Source organism: Myripristis murdjan, chromosome 12 (genome assembly GCF_902150065.1).
Source record: "Myripristis murdjan chromosome 12, fMyrMur1.1, whole genome shotgun sequence".
In the NCBI taxonomy this organism is placed as follows: domain Eukaryota; kingdom Metazoa; phylum Chordata; class Actinopteri; order Holocentriformes; family Holocentridae; genus Myripristis; species Myripristis murdjan.
Genome location: NC_043991.1, coordinates 26478845 through 26496531, shown reverse-complemented (window position 1 = coordinate 26496531; position 17687 = coordinate 26478845). Strand labels below are relative to the sequence as shown.

Below are 17687 nucleotides of genomic sequence, written 5' to 3'. Positions count from 1 at the left end.
AGATGGAAATGCGATATGCAACAAAGAAAATTGAGATGACTATTGCCTGCCACTGAAAGGCATTTCTGTAACTTGGCTGTCAAGACTTTCACAAAGCTATTACTCGAGAAGCAAATGGCATGATAGATAAGAACCATCTGAATGAAATTTTATATTCTTGACTTCTTCCCAGCAGAGCCTCAAAAGTTATCTTATAACTAGAAGTCAATTTTGGACTTGTTCTTAATTTAAAACAGATAGAAAAGAAAAGATATAGTGTCACCATGACTGTGTGAAACCCTGCCACCAAGTTATCGCCATAACAACATGCCTACTCATTCATGCCCCTCAAAGAAATTTGATTTGTGCGTCTGAGGGAGACTCAAAAATGACATTTGCTGTCGTCTGACATCCAGCTGTCATGTCATCTTGCTCACCTCTCTGTCATTAAAGTGCTCGGGGCACGTGGGTAAAGATACAGATCAAAGGTCACGTATAGGTTACGCCTCAGAGCGCTGTTAGTGGACCGGCTGCGCAGTCCTCTAAAGACGCCCAAATCCAGCCAAGCCCCTACCCTCTAGGTTCCTGCTTTGCTCTGATAAGCCCGATGCTGTTTACTTCTCTGGCTGTCATTTGAGGAGCTGCAGGGGCTGTGCACCACTGAGCTGTCAGTCAAACCGTATCTCTTGACAGCCACAGAGACCCAGGGAGAAATTGGATCCTTTTCTTCCCATTCAAACTTTAGCCATCTACATAAGACGACGCCTTCCTCAGCGAAGAATAGGAATCGATCAGCTCTGCCTGGCTTGGTTTCAGGTGTTCATGAGAGCTCCCATCCGTCCTCTAGGCTTCACTAGGTTGTTTTGTGTCTGTGATCTCCTCCAGCTCAGCGGAGGGGGGGGGCGGCAGGGCATGAATTATAGCGTGTGACCAAAAAAACACCTAATATAATGTGACATATCTGTTTGAGTGAATGAGCTGACTGAACTTTGTTGAGTGAGTGCCGTTATCCTGCACTTTTTGAGCGCACTTTGCAGTGAATTGTAGTTGAGCAGGAGATAATCATGTGCTGTGAATGTAATTTCCCACTTAGCCTCTTAGGGTATGACCAAGACTGTAACTCAGTAGCTGTGACCCAATTCACATGTAGCTTTAGCAGCACTAAGTACAGACGCCAGCAGGGTTCAATGAGTCATGGAGATGCGCTGTGATGTGATCACTGGGGTTTCTCATCAACTTGGCCCACTGATGGATCACAGTCACCCTTCTAGTTGGCCACAGAATGCCATGCTTGGAAGCCAAAGTCCTGCGCGGGTCCAGTTTTACAAACCCATGTGTGACTTGTACTCGCAAAGCTTAATAACGCACCCGACCCGTTACCAGCAATTTTCTCTAAATCAATTTTATATCCGACCTGACCCCACAATCTGACCCAACCCACGACCAAACACATCCACATTCAGTTTAAAATGTTATTTTTACCTTCACTTTGACTTTCACATGCACATTTCTCCTGCACTCATCTGATCTGGACAATGTGTTCATGTTTTCAAAAATTTCACGTTCACCACTTCATCTGTGCTGATGATAACCAATGTGTGGCTTTGCAGGCTTTCAGTCCATGTCAGTCAGAGCAGTAATTTCCCCTAGTTCTAGTCTGTTTTTCTGACCTTTTATGGACAGCTCTGATTTTATGACCTAGTAGCACTTCAGTTCATAAGAAAAAGCCATATCGGTGTCAATACTTGTTTAATAAACCAAAGAATAGATTTGCCAAGAGTTTGTGAGAATTTTTTTTTTCTTCTTATTGGCCCTTACAAGTTATAATGATGAAAAGGTGGGGCTTTGTGATGGGAAAAAGTTGCAAACTCCTGATTTAAAGCACCTTCAGATATGATCAGGGACACACTGGGCCACATTTGTAGTGTCCCCATCAACACTGATACACCACCTAGTCACTTTGTCGAAGGAGGAAACGTTTAATAGAGCAGACTGTTGGTATGGAATTCAAATTTGTATGAAGTGTGTTTTTGTGGTGACGTGATGGTGAGAGATGGGAACAGCGGAGGGGAATATTGGGAAAATAGCTGCAACATGGACTATAGAAGTGAGGCAGGAAGAAGCGACAGGATGGGATTTGGAATAAGGTGCAGAGGAATTAAAGTACGAGTCGAAACAGAAGAAGTAATTTTGATGGATCTGAGGTTGATCACAAATCGATCACTAGCGGTCAGTGGAGACACACTTGAGATGCATGATAATGCCAGGTGTGGACAGCAGTCTGTCTCAGCTGTTTACATGGCGACGGTTCACCTGAGACAGATGTTAAAGCCAAGTCTGAACAGGGCGTGCCAGTCTCTCTTTTGAAAGGAGTGACTTTCTCACTCTGGAGCCCATTCTTAATCCATATTACAATGACAACGAGCGAATGAGAGATCGCCACAATCTAAAAATAATGTATATGATTGTGGCTTGAGAGAAAAAGTGATCAAATGTGATGAATTGTGGTTGTTATGCTGGATATCATTTCTGTGTGAAAATGTGAAAGAGAGGGTGTAGTAGCATCCAAGCAGCATTGAAGGTCCCGACAATTTTTATAATTATTGCTGTCAGCACCTATGAGACATCACAAACTCGTTTTATTATACCAGTAATCATCCCCATTAATTAATTTCTCCAAAATCAATAATCTACACTTTACCATCATCCTGGAGATATATTCCTTTGTTCTCACAATCAGAGATACTAAATAACCATCTTTAATCTTTGCTCACAGGCAATCTGGCTAATTACCAGAGTCTCAGCAGCAGGTAACCTTGGTTTCCTGTGATGCCTGGGGCTGATTAGCACAAAAGTGCAGCTGCAGGATCTCAGTGCTGTCTAGATGTGTTACTTTATTTTTAGACAGGGGATCATAACCTCTGTTAATTTTTCGTGTTGATTGTTTCCAGCGTTTCACACTGCAATAGGCATCGAAAACTGTCAAGCCAAACAACTTCAGCCGCACATTGTGCTTTGTGTGCAGAGAAAAACTCTTCAGAAAGTACAAATGCTTTGGCACACTGGTGTATATGCGGTATGAAGAGCTCCCTCGAGTGGTGCCGTCTCAAGCCTGCGGTGTCACTGCCAGTGGTTTTACCCAGTAGGAAACGCTTTCTTTACTAAAACAGCACAACCTGGCACAAAGATGAGCTGAAAAGATACAGATAATCGGAGAAGATATAAGATAAAAGATGTGCTGAAACCGTAGGAATGTATGGAGTCAAGTTGTTTTGTGAAGAAGTATTTTTAAGCATATGTCAACAGGTGAAATATAACCCACTGTAATATATTAAACCGTACCTGGCAGATCGAATTCATTCTTACTCCAGTTAGACTGGCCGATTCATCAATACAGTCTCTCCCTTGCATTTGTGAGTGCGTGCATGCGTGTCTGCATGTCAGCAGGTGGGTGGGTGGTTGGGTGAGTACATGTGTGTGCACATGTATATCTGATGCATCTGTGTCTAACATGTCAGGGTTCGTTTCCAGTGCGGTTGTATTAATGTTGAAAAATTATCCATGCCGGTCCAGTGACAGCAGGACCAATACCGTGTCCTCTGTATGTGCGGTGTCCAGCCAGGCCAGCTGCATGACTGATGGTGGTCCCATCGATTGCTCCCGCTCTTCAGGGCTTCCAGCCAAGATTGGGCCCCTGGCCAAGAGCAGCTTGGCCCAGTTAATCTGTCACCAAGCTGGCCAAAGCAGGCTTCACAAGCCCCATCGACCCACGCAGCTTACACGCTGTGTGCTATAGCTTGTCCTCTCCAGCCCCACTATCCATTAGTCTTGCTTCTTTAATCTTCCTCTATCTGTGTGTCTCTGCATCAAACGGGCAGGGATTGATTCATTGCGAATATCCGTGGGTTTGAGTTTACTCAAAGGTAACGTCCTCACTCTCCAAACACTGAATACTGTTAAAGTGTTTGCCCAATGACTGACTTTCATTCATTGTCCCACACTTATTACAATTATTACAGTTATTTTAGGAATATAACAATTCATTCATTGAATCAGTGCATCATTTGCAAATTGTGCTGATTCAACTAAATCGCTCTGTTGCCTTTAATCAATTTGGAATTGCACCCTTTTTTGGTCAAAATCATTTTTCATAGTACACATCATGTTAAAGTAATTATGTTGTCTGATTTTGTTACACATTCCAGAAGACAAAGGATGGTCTTACATAATTGCATTGTTGCATAGTTGCATTGTTTATCGAATGGTTATAACATTTTGGCTAAAAGTAATAAATCCAGTTGTTGACTGGAATTGTGGATTACAAACTAGAATCGAACTAAATCATTCCAAAATAGAAGAATTGAATTGCCATCTAGTGAGTCATGAATCAAATTGAATCAATGTATAGCCAAAGATAAATGCCCCTAGATATTTTGTATTTCAAACAATAATACAATCATGATGTTTCTGCTGTTCCATAGTGCAGGATATCCCAGTGGTTTGTGTGACTTTTATTACTGAATTGCATGGCTTTCACAATCTTTTTATCATAAATGTTGGAAATATGATGATGTATGATGTCTGGTCTCTCAGTGCTGAAGCGTTTACATGTGTTTATCTGTATGTGTGTGTGTGCAGTACTGTGTCAGAAGATGAGCGAGAAATCCTTCTGAGCCCGGAAGTCACATATGGCCCTCTGGGGCTTGACCTGTCCTGCCCCATAGCCATGACCGTAGCCCATTGTGCCGAAGTTGCTGCTGATAATTGGACCATCCGGCTAAAGAGACACATACAGGACAATAAGTGGGAGGTGAGCATTATCTTTTGAACTTAATTTAATCCGTATCTTCACTTAATCTGTTTATCAGTCGAATATTTCATGCAATAACACTGTAATATGTTGACAAGCACAAACATCACACCACCTTTACCAGCGCCAAGAATGTTACCACACCCTGAATAAAACATCTTAAGATCTTAAGACCTAGTTTTGATGAAAACGTTCACCCTGCAGAGTGACCACGCGAGCAAATATTTCAAGGTTGCAAGCACTCCTGTGTCTGGCATGAAAGTCATGCTTTCAGGCTCTACTCCATGCTGTTATTCATCTAAAAGAAGCATCACCCCAACTGCAAATCACAGTTATTTTGTTATTCCTCTATGGTGAATTTTTTTTTCTCTGTTGGCGGCCCAAAATTTGACTACTGCCATTACCATTTATATTGCCAGGAGAGAACACAACCCTGTATGCGCATCCACCTCTGTTTGTTTTTTTTTTTTTTCACTTGCAGTTAAAACAGCATCTGACCTGTAAAACTGTCATCAACTTCCAAGTGTACATCACTTTTCCATCACTCGAATTTCCTCAATGTGTCAATTGTGCATAGTGCATTGATTTTAATACCTTGGAAACAGGCACAAATGAATGCACCAGCTGACATTCAAATGTGATTTTATCACATTGGTTTTAGGATTGCAATTATCCCTTTTTTAAATCCACTGAGTGAATTAGGAGCAATGTGACTTGTCTCCATGGTAGCCACTGTAACACCTCCATGTGGGGTAAAAGTAGATAAAAATCAGCAGCTGTTCTTTTAAAAGGCGTTGAAAGGGTTTTACTGCCCAAAAAGCAGTATAGTGCTTTGGCTGTGATGGCTGCTGTGAGATTTTTCTCACAGCTAGCTCTTTCAACAAAATAACACCTCTGAAAAGTCCTTCAACTCTGCCCTGTAGAGCTACTTCACACTCTCAGAGAGACTTGTTCAAACATCTGACATCAATCTATCATCTATCATCTATCCATTTTCTTGAGCCTTCCCAGCAGAGTGGCCAAATCTGATATGCTCTTTTAATGTTTAACTAACCTCATCAAAAGGCTTCAGGGACCTCATTGAGGCGGAGTGACCCCACAGCCACAGCGTTTTTGTGACGGAGGAGAGCCTCTGCCAGCCTGGCCCTTTCACTCTGCGTGACATTTACACAGAATGTAATTTGCTAGCAGAGACATGTCGCACAAAGGGAGCTATCAAAAGACACATCACCGATGTGTGCTATATGCCGTCAGAAAAGGGGCGAACGGGAGAAGGATTCAGCGAGGAGGGGTGAGACAAAGGGAAAGAAACAGGCAGGGACAGAAAGAGACGTCCCTCAAGAAAAAGCAATGTCGTAACCCGTCTCTGTCACGCTGAAATAATGAGCTCTTCATCTCATTTAGAATGCCTCCTCAATTCCCAATCTCTGGAATTAGTGACATTATGGGCAATGGAAGTCTCCTCTCTCTGCCTCTCTCTCTTTCCCTCTCTCGCTCTCTCTCTCCCTCTCTCTCTCTTTTGTGCAGCTAGAGTTTGACTCCATCATTTCTCCCTGGCTGCCTGGCGGGGATGAGCTATGTAATAGAGATCCTTCATGTCTGCTGCAGTGCTAATGGGGCAGGTTTAGGAAGCTCTGGGCCACTAAATTACCCTGCATGGCTTTATAGGCCTTGGCAAGGCCATATGCAGAGAGGACCTTTGGGTCACAGTTATCTTTCAAAGGGTGATTTAGAGAGAATTGAGCACAAGATGAGGGGCAATTGGCCATTGGACACAACTGCCCTCCGGCTAATACTTTTTGTCACTGTTACTGTATGCCCATCTGTTTAGCATGATGTAGCATTATTCTAATTTGGACTTCAGTCAAACATACACAGTTTTCCGATCCTGTCTTGTGCAGAGGGAGAGTTTCTTGAAAAATATGCAGCGCAGTCTCTGAATATCCTACACAACACTGCAGTCCCAGTCTCTATTTTTCTTTTTTTTTCTTTCTTTTTTTTTTTTTTTTACTTTAAATGATAGATCTAATCTCACAAATTCTTCAGTTTTGTTTTCCCTCATATTTCTTCGTTAACGGCATGACCATTTTCATTTAGCAGTTTATGGGAGCGGTTATCTTCGAGTCTGCTTTCCTTAATTCATCACAATTACACAACACCACGACTTCACAATGAGATTTCCATCTTGAGCCTGAATTTCTTATGACCAATCTCGCTCGCAAATAGTTGCCTTGCCCAGGGTGTGTGATGTGCCGCTCTCGGTGTGGTGATTCTAATAAAAGTGCTTGATGCCTGGAAGCCGCAGCTAAGTCTTTCTCCCCTTCACAAATCCCAAAGTAATTGAAATGGTAACATGATTATCAGGGAAAAACACAAAAATGGACAATGCGTAGATTGAAAGCAGGCTAAATATACTGACCTGTAATTAAATTTACCCACTCCCCGCTCTAAGGAGGTGATGTCGGTGGACGAGGAGAGCACATCCTGCTACTGTCTGCTGGAGGCCCAGAGCTGCCACCTGCTGCTGAGACGTCCGGGTCGCTACGTCCTGGTGGGGGAGCCGCTGAGCCAGGAGGCTGCCAAGCGGCTGAGGCTGGCCGTGTTTGGGAGTCCAGACACCAGCAACCCTCTGGGCTTCACCCTCAGGGTTTATTGTGTTGATGACACGCCCCATGCATTTCAGGTATGTTGGAGAAGGGGAGGACGTGGGAAGGAGAGGAAACTTGCAATGACCGCACTTGACAAGCTTGCATCTGTGTCTGCGGCTCTGTAATTTCTACGACAGTGGCATGTCAGTGTAGGCTGGCAATAAAGTTGTATCGTATCGTATCGTATCGTATCGTATCGTATCGTATCGTATCATATCGTATCGTATCGCATCGTATCGTATCGTATCGTATCATATCGTATCGCATCGTATCGTATCGTATCGTATGTGTTATCCATTGACCCAGTACATCATTATGTGAGCTTGGTTGGTTTTGATTTCTTGAGCAACTCGAAATTTAATCTTCCTTTATTTCTGTCTCTCTCTGACTGCTAAGTGATGTTAACTGTCACCTTTGCAGAAGCCAAGAGAAATAACCTAATTATTAGCTTGAGCACCATGGATTTTTACCATTATTATTATTAGTAGTAGTAGTGGTAGTAGTAATAGTAGTAGCAGTAGCAGTAGTAGTAGTATTCTTATGGTTTTTTGTCCAGTGAGGTACTAAAGGGTTTCAGAAGCACAAGGGATCTAGAATTTTCTCAACCCATGGAGCAGAAAATAATCCTTCCACTGGAGCCACCAGTACTGGAATATACAAGGTTTTCATATGACAACAGCATTTCTGCCCTAAGAGTGCTTCAAAAGGGCGTGTGAATGAAAGATGTCAGTCAGAGTCAGTAACATCTCACTTATCTTTGGTGTGTAACATAACATTAGCAGATATACTTGGACTGTAACCCCAAGTTCAGATGGGAAGATTAGAAATAGAGTAGTTAATATAAGGGGTGATACATGCGTGTACCACAAGTAGCATACAATGTATGCAAAACATGGATATCTAATGAAATCTGGCATGAAGTCTGAGTCGGTATTAAAGTATGTGCTCTGCTGCTATAATATGTTTGTTTTTTTTTTTTTCTTTTGTTGGAAGTGTGCCACAAACCAGAGTTCATGTAAAGTTTTATCTTGCAGCATACCTTCATCTCTCATCTATGCACCAGTAAAGCCCAAAACACAGAACAACTTCTTGACATCTTAAAGCATTCCACATAAAAATAAAAAACAGAGTACACTTGAGACCTGGAAACGGTTGCTTGTGTGTGTGTGTGTGTGTGTGTGTATAAGGGCCCTTGTGAAAAGATGTTTGATTACTTTTATGCTCTTCTAAGGTGAATATGGATGAAACTGTTTTGCTGTTCTATATTTCTAAGAAAATATTGTGGGAGTTTGGCCCGTGTGACTGGTGGTTTTCTCCCGAAAGTATTCCTGTCGGATTTTTTTTTTTTTTTTTTTTTCCTCCGCTGAAGATTCACCTCCTCAGTCACATCGCCACCGGGAGATGTTTGATGACTATGAAATAAAGGGAGGCTTTTAATTACAAAGACAAGAGATGCTGCACGTTTGCCTCTTTGCCCCTCCTCTGCGTAATTTAATTTGCTCTATGTTAATTAAGTGTGTTTTAGCATTGCATTTCATGTGATAAGTATTTGAGCACACATTACAATGACATTTTCAATTGCGGCACTAGGTCGCCATTATGCTCTTGAGTGGTGTATGGTGAGTGCATAGTGATGTTTATCCTTCTCGCTGTGATGTTGACTCACACATTTCCGTCTTCTTCAAGTGATCTGTAGCCTGGAAACAAAGAAGAAGATGCTGCACCTCGCAGTTATATGCACGCGTACACACACATACACGTGCAAATCACATACACACACACCGATAAGCAGCAGCAGCAGATACAGAACAAAATCTTGCTAGCTGCCTGGCTTTTTGCTTGTTCAGGCCTGCAACATGGAGCCCATTTACAGTCAGTCTGTGTACATGGCCAAATATCAGAAGTGATAAATAGCAGGTGAATCTCAGGCTCATATTGTCCTTGGCATCACACATGTATGTTTGTACATTATAACACATGTATTTTGAATTGTACCAGCTACTAGATCTACCTTTGTAAGGTGTGCAAACATATGTGCAATTCATTCTAGATGTTGTTCAGGCTCATGAGTGAAGCAATATGAGGAGATCCTCGTGTCATTCAGAATTAGGTGCAAAATTGTGATAATGTGCATGTTCAAATGTGCAAGTGTTGATTTATACCAGTTACTCAACTGTTAGCATCAAGGCGGCTGAGATTTCAAGCTCTGAAAATAACCAAGCTGGTCTGGCTGCTTTGATTTTATTCTGGGGGAAATCCCCTTACTCCTGCTCCCCAACACACACATACACACATAGCCAGGCTGATGCCACCTTTGTGGGGAATCCTGTGTTAGAAGGCTCACACAGTGTTGTTAGTCTGTGATGCAGCGACACAAATAGTGCATTCAAAACTTACCTTTTCATGGCGTTTTCAAAGACAAACTATTCCAAATAATAGAGAGTTAATCCACCATTTCCATCATAAAACACGCTTGTGTGTATACAGAGTTTGTGCTGACAACACCATCTAGTGGTCAAAATCACACACTGCACCTTTTTCGACAAGGTGGAGTCAGTAAGTCACTCAGTCTATTACATCAATAGATCGAGAGCGAACACACTTATGTGGCACAGCCAAAAAAAAAAAAAAACACCTTCAACCTGTATTGCATTTGCGATGGCAGTTACAACCAGTGTGTGGTGTTAGGTCATACATGTATGTGTACACACCCAATACACACACATACACACATACACACACACCTGTTCTTGAGGTAGTGGAAATGCTGTAAGTGACCCCGCAGTGTGTGAGGCTGGCTGACTAGTCTACATTCACTATAGGCATCATTCAGCAGGTAGAATTGCATCTGAATGGAGAGAAATTGGATTTGGGTGCCAACAGCCGATTCACTCAATCTCTCCGTCAGTCAGGCATGGTTATTTGTTCATTTGTCCTTTTTTGGTGGCTTTTGTTTGTGCTTCATACGACAATTGATTTCCCTCGCGAGCGCGAACCAGGAATCGATCAGAGGGAGCCTGTATGCTTTGTACTTCCCCTCTGTCTCTCCTGTATGACTGAGAGGGTGAGCAGCACCATGCACACATGCCAGGATTCACGCCCAGCCTTCCTTTATGCCTCATATACAAATGAACGCGCAAACAACCAATACACACACACAAACACACACACACACACGCACATTCATACATTATTGTTCTCCATATCCCTGGCAGAACTTTAATATCACAAGCCAAGAAGCCATTAAAATACAAAATCGACCCCAAACATTGTTCTTTTTGTATAGCCAGTTTAGATATCTCTTTGTATGTGCTCTCATTGTGTAACCCCAACGAAACTGATACAGCAATTTGGACAACTGTGCTCTCTGATTTGTTTGCTGAGGTGGTGCCAGGGTTTCTTTTGTCATGCTTTGGATGTTCTTTTGCTTATTTGCTTTTTTTTTTTTTTTTTTTTTTTTTTTTTTTTTTTTTGCCTTTAAAGGCTGTGATGGCACAGTGATGAAAAATGCGTTTTGGGAAAAATTTTCTCCTCTTTTGTGCTATTCGGGCACAAAGACATTTGGCTTAGACTGTTTAGCTCTTAATCTAATCTTAACACAGACAGTGGCAATGAGGCTGATATTTGTCTGTAATCGTGTCTCTGTGTGAGGATGGAAGTATTATATATTGGACACTATAAATTCTCAATGAACAGCAACTTTATAACATAAAAAGCTTTACCACTTTAGTTCCAGCTTGGCACACTGAGAGTCTATCAAGGCAATTAAGCATCAGTCTATTCTCTCTATGTCCCTAACCCCTGGAAACTTCCTGAAAACCCCTGAAAACACTGCTCCCTTTCCTTATCAGGAGGTGGCAGTGGGAGAGCGCAGCAGGGGAGGGCGACTCCTGGAGGAGCCTAAAATGTTGCTGTTCAGGGGGAACACTTTTAGCCTCCAGGTGTCCATCCAGGACGTCCCACAGTTGCTGTGGAGCATCAAGCCTTTCACCACCTGCCAGGTAGGCTGTTTTGTGTGTGTGTGTGTGTGTGTGTGTGTGTGTGTGTGTGTGTGTGTGTGTGTGTGTGTGTGTGTGTGTGTGTGTGTGTGTGTGTGTGCAGATGACTCGTGCATTTATGAATGCACAAGTCACTTAGAGCAATGGTTTACAAAGTGGGGTGTATGGACCCCTGAGGGGCTTTCATTGGGGACTTGTTTAATTTCAGTAAAGTTTAATTCACACAACAATATGATAATTTATTCAAAACCTAATCCTAATAAGAAAGAAAGAAAGAAAGAAAAATGAATGGAAGAAATGTGTTAGTGATTATCATTATTTAACACAGGGTGACCATTGGCCAAACTGGGGCCCTAAGCGGCATTTTATTTGGATAGTACTACTATTGAACATTATGGTCATCATCAACATAATAATAATAATAATAATTATTATTATTATTATTATTATTATTATATAATTCTTCTTCTTCTTCTTCTTATTATTATTATTATTATTATACAAGATTTTGTGTTGAGCACGAAAAGAGAAACAGCTTCCTGTTTGTAATGTTATTATTATGTACAACTGTACAACTGCAATCCTAAGAAAACATACTTCAGGATCAATCAGACAATTTCAAAATGCATATATTCAAATTTAGTCCCCTTTGTCAACAAATGTATCATTTACACTCATTTATATCAATATTTCTCTGTAAAGTCTTCTCAAAAGTCATGACTGTTACGAATTAAATAAATGCAATTCAAATAGCCTTAAATTGATCTTTTTTATTGATGCATAGATTTATAGGCTATAAACTTAAGCTTATATACGACCACCAACTGGTCAATTTAGCACTCCTTTTTCACAGAGGTGAATGCATATGCAGACAAATGCATTAACAAGACATTCAAGAAATAGTAAAAGGGCTGCAGGAAAATGTCATCTCCAGGCCACATTTCAGACAGAGACTGACAGTCGTCTCTCTTCTATCTCATCATGAGGAGCAGCTAAGGTGTTTATGCGGCGCCACAAAGTTTTACATTTATTTCACCAACATACCAACCTTTAAGTGAAGCACAAGCTTCCTCTTGTTTGGATTTTTTTTCCCTCTTAGTTGCTCCAGATTCAAAAAGCCTCTTAGAAGCCATCTCTCTCCTCACCTGCAGCAGTGTCAGTGCATCTGACCGCTGATTGGTCAGATGCGGTTTGCTGTCAGTCATTGCAGCGACGCGTGTGGTGGGGTGTCAGATTACAGGTTTCTTTTCTCTCTCCTCCTGGCTTGGGCTGACTTGGTGCTCTAGCCTCGCAGGCACGTCCACGGTACGCACGCGATGCCCGCGGGCAAAATGAGGCCCCCCATGGATCGTGAGGCCCTACGCAGCTGCATGTTCTGCGTGGCCCTGATTTAACATTACATTTTAATCTCACCACTTTGAATCTATTTATCACTGTTCAAATATGACATCAACAACAATTTATACTCAACACAAATCACTTCAGATGGGGGTCTGTGGCTTAATGAAGGACATGTTGGGGGTCTGGAACATAAAAAAAAAAAGCTTGAAAACCCCTGTTGTGGCGTAAAAGAATGTAAAGCAGTCAAATGTTTATGTGCGCCACGGCTCTGATTTGTACTAAATTATGCATATGTGCCATTTTTGGATTACACGTGTGAAGACAACCCATGTACCTCTCGGCCATGACTCTTGTCAGCTTCCTCTGTTGCCACTCGGCGCCACCAATTTTCTCGTTTTTCTTACATGGTCACATCAAAGCCAAAGGACAGAGGCAAGGGCACAGCAGGAGAACGCCAAAGCTCGCTATCTCCTCCACACACACGCGCACCCCTAAAAAATTAATTATGACTGCCAGGCACACGCACACACGCACACAGACCTCGTAGTTATCTTCCTAGGGGTCTGCGTGGTGTATGTTCTGCTCTGCTCTGCGGTGTTTATCCCAACAGTGACATCCTATTAGCAGAATTAGCCTCCATACAGGGACCAGAATACCAACAAAGTTTTCTCGGAGAGGGAGGGGGACACGACCTGAGGGTCATACAGGCAAGATGACTGTACGTTTCCATTCAGAGAGTACCCTCGCACAAAGGGGGCTCTTACAAGTAGCCATCCTCTTGTCTGATGGATCTGAAGAGCAGGTGAGTCATCCATAAGAGTGTTTTTGACCCGTTCTCTCCGCGCTCACCGTCTGGGTCACACAGTAGTTAGTAATGGAAGTGGAAATTGGCCTTTTAGATCCCATTCACTCTCAAGCTATCTCTTACTTTTAGTTATTCAGCTCCAGACACGCGACGGCATACAATCTCATCCCAAGGGCCCCCCGATGCTTGCTGTTGTTCTCTTTGACTGGTACACTGCTTTGTTAGATAACAATATTGATTGACTTAAGAGGCTGCTCATTTGGTCTTAATTAATCCACGGGAACGTTAAAGTGGGTTGAAAAGGAGAACTCAAGAAGCAAATGGTTTCACGAGGCATCTAATGAGTTTTTTTCTCTTACCTGCCTGATTTTCTGATTATTCCCCTTCTCTGCTGTCCTGTCAGGAGTTCTCCTTTTCTCAGGTGTGGGCCAGTAACCAGCGTCCCCTGCAGTGTGCCTTCTCTTTAGAGCGATACAGCCACTCCTCATCTCAGCTCTCCTGCAAGATTAGCATACGACAGGTCAAAGGCCAGGAGCAGATCCTCCAGGTCTACACGTCTGTGGTGGAGGTGAGTGTGTGTGTGTGCAATCACACAGCTTTATTCCAGGCTGAGAACGAGTTTCCATTTAACTGAATAACTCTTGATTTGTTATAAGGGTTTGCTTAATGAAACCCCTAAGGGGCTTTTGATATAGACTGTAGATTACTAGCCTGGATCCAGTCCACATTTTTGAATTACATGAGATCTGGAACTGCTCTCGTTCCCATGGGTAGATTTGATTGGAATCTTTGCAAGATGCCCGATTGGCCGGTCGACGCCTTCACAGTGCACAGTGAGAAGTAAACAAACGTGGCGGTGGCTGTGGAGATTTGTGATGTTACCGAAGGCAGACTACATTTGGCGATCTCCTCCGCTCTTGAGAAACATTACAGCATCGATAAATTAAAAGACAAACAAGGACTCTAAATGTTGCTGTCGTTCAGGTGATACCTGGTGATGCAAATAGTTAACCTGCTGTGATTTGTTTAACACAGACAAATGGTCTCGACCCATAGGTGGGACGAGCACTGACTTCAGTAAATCATCTCGCAGACACATGACCAGACCCCACTGAATTACAGCGTGATTCATGGGGTCTGGAAACCAGGATAATAGATCGCATGTTTTTGCCATGTTTCAAACCGAAGACACTTTGAAGCCATGCTCAGGAGTTTCTTACTGTTACTTTACTGTTAACAGATGCTGTTATATTCACGTTAAACATCCATAATACACTGAGATTTTCAACTATGTTATCATTATCATCCTGACGAGTGTTCCTCTTTCTGTTTGCTTGTCTTTGAACCAGAACGAAAAGGGGGTGGTTCCCTTTTTCACTCAGTCCGACTGCACCGTCACCTCTCAGACAGGGTCAAGGGCCTTTAAAATCCCCCTGTCCATCCGTCAGCGGATTTGTGCCACCTTTGACACAGCTAATGCCAAGGGAAAGGACTGGCAGCTCTTGGCTCAAAAGCTCCATATCGACAGGTATGAGCTATAGCACAGGACTGGGAAAGCTAACCTATTTCATTATCAACAGGTGGACACTGTCTAGACCTAAATCTATACAGCTCTCTTAGTCATCAGGGGCTTAAATAACATATAATAAGATACCGCTCCTACATACCTCCTAAAAAACAATATTCCAACTATTATATTTTGCTTATTAAGTGTTATTATAGAGTCACTGCCATAAGAAATATGCTTATATGTAAAGGCTGTTCACAGTTTGAATACTGGTGTATATTCACTCTGTGGTTTAGGAGCTCCATCAGCAGCAAACCCTCAGTAACACACGACACTGCTGATTTTATTATAGATTTGGGAACACATGCAGAGAGAGAGGGAGAGAGAGAAAGAGAGAGAAAGTGTCCTGTGTTGTGGCTTTTACTGACACATTCTGAAATCTGATGGTCACAGACTGCCTCGCCTCTGGCAAAGAGAGGATGGGTGCATGTTAGTACTATCCTCATTAACAGTATCTCTGCATGTGCTCCTTTCTCCACCCCCTGCTAAACTGCCGAGCGCCTGCCAGGTCATTATTTGCGTGGGATGCTGGGGATTTCAGTTGTTTGATAAGGGGCAATCTCGTTCACCACGGCTGAAGAATAGTCAATAATCAAGCGCTTACAGCCATCAAGATTTCTCTATCTGTGTAGCCAACTTTGTCAAACACGTAAGGGATAACGTTTCCTGCCATCTTGCCAGATAGCCCATTGGAAAAGCAGGAGAAGGGAATAGTTAACGAAGAAATTTTGACAGAAACTGTGCGATGGAGAAATTCCATTTGCATCAAATCATTTTCCAGAGACTCAGTCTGAAAACAAACATAATATCTGCGGCTTGAGGAATGGGGAAGGATTTCAGAGCGTTTTCCACCCAGCCAAACCCACCAGGAGCATGTAATGAGTGTCTGTACCTTGTTAAGCGGATTTTTGCAATTATTTCTCTGGGTGTGTGGGAGAATCATTGCGCCTGAGAGGGCAAGTGGGAAAGATAGGGAAAGAGAGAAGAAGGGAAAAAAGAGGAAAAGGTGACAGGGTCCTATTATAATGAAACAGTGCACTCTGTTGGATATGACTATAACAACAGCTGGGGCAAGATACAGTGCAGACAGTTCTTTTAAATCAAATCTTATTCAGACCTGGTTTCCCTGTGAAATGTGTTCATAATGTAGGATTGCAACCATATAGGTGAGACTCAAATATTATGCATAGACAGACAAATTTTTACTCAGGCAGCGCTATTGCCGTCTTTTGGTGAAACCAGTGTACCTTATCTTGGCCTGCTATTAACTGATCTGATTGTTGCATTTTATAATGTATTGAGGGGAAAAAAGTAGTTGCGGTAGTGCAGTGAGCCATGACTTACCACAGTTTGTACTGCCAGTTTATATCTTGACTCTGATAATTACGGAACTGCAAAATAATATTACCAACTTTTCAACAGGGCAAAGATATCTTTCCCTACACAGTGGCATGGCTCAGGACGAAGTGGTCGTCTAGTATTCAGAAAATTCCTGCTTTAGTTTAGTTTTAGTTTTTTATTTTATGATTTTGTGCATACATAAGACTGCATGAAATCTGGATAACAAAAAACAAACAAATAAAACATGCATCAGGAGAGGTCAAGAAGGCAAAGGCTTTACACAACAGACCTCTCCTCAACAACAACAAAAAAAAATTATACTGAATTTCCTGAACTAAAGTTTCTGGTTCAGTTTCCATTTCCTCCATGTGAACATGCCGTTGAGCAAGACACTGAACTCCTAACTGCTCTGCAATTAACATGACAGCTCCTGCCATCAGTGTGTGATCAGGTGTGTGTATGAGTGGATGGATATGATGTATACATTGTAATACACTTTGAGTTGTCAGTAGATTGCAAAAGCACTATATAAATGTAATCAAGTTACTATTTACATGAAATAGGGCAACAGCCACCATATAGGCAGTGAGCCCACACTGAGGTTGCCTAAAATTTCTTTAAGTTCAAAGTGTGAGCTCTTCTAATATAAGAATCACTTAATTATTACTGAACCACTTCTCACTGGCACTCTCAGCTTTTCTCAGTTTTTACTCCTTGCCATTTCATGCTGCACTAAAAGTGAATTCCATTTTCCCTGGCCTGTAGGAACCTGTGCTACTTCGCATGTCAGGAGAGTCCATCGGCGGTGATCCTGAGTCTTTGGGAAGCCCAGCACCAGGATTCAGGGGACCTGGACTCTCTGGCCAGTGCCCTAGAGGAAATCAGCAAGGTCCAGTCCAGGACAACCACTCCAGGTCGCAGCAACGAGGAGCTGGATACTGAATTCACTTAACGTGGGTAGGAAAGGTCCACAGCAGGCCACAGGGATCAAATCATGATGAACCTTTATTGCATGAACACTGATGATCAGGGGTACTAGCTTACCTGTCATAAGGAGGAGCAGACGCAGAAAGGACAGCAGGGAGACTCAGTTTGGACTGTTACTAAAGGGACACCTCTGCTAAACCAAATGGCACAAACAGACAGACGGGAATCAAGGCAGGAACAGCCGAGGGACAGAAGAGGAAAGCAAAGGGGA

The 17687-nt window shown here is 42.5% G+C and overlaps 1 protein-coding gene across 1 annotated transcript in view; it reads left to right on the top strand.

The window, feature by feature from the left end:
* LOC115368869 (netrin receptor UNC5D-like) overlaps nucleotides 1–17687 on the top strand; it is a 185203-nt gene extending 167516 nt beyond the window's left edge. Inside the window, exons 13-18 of the mRNA XM_030065270.1 lie at nucleotides 4618–4789; nucleotides 7242–7472; nucleotides 11289–11438; nucleotides 13985–14149; nucleotides 14931–15109; nucleotides 17255–17687. Of these exons, the coding sequence (XP_029921130.1) occupies nucleotides 4618–4789; nucleotides 7242–7472; nucleotides 11289–11438; nucleotides 13985–14149; nucleotides 14931–15109; nucleotides 17255–17441 (1084 nt within the window). The 3' untranslated portion in view covers nucleotides 17442–17687. The remainder of the gene's footprint in view (nucleotides 1–4617; nucleotides 4790–7241; nucleotides 7473–11288; nucleotides 11439–13984; nucleotides 14150–14930; nucleotides 15110–17254) is intronic.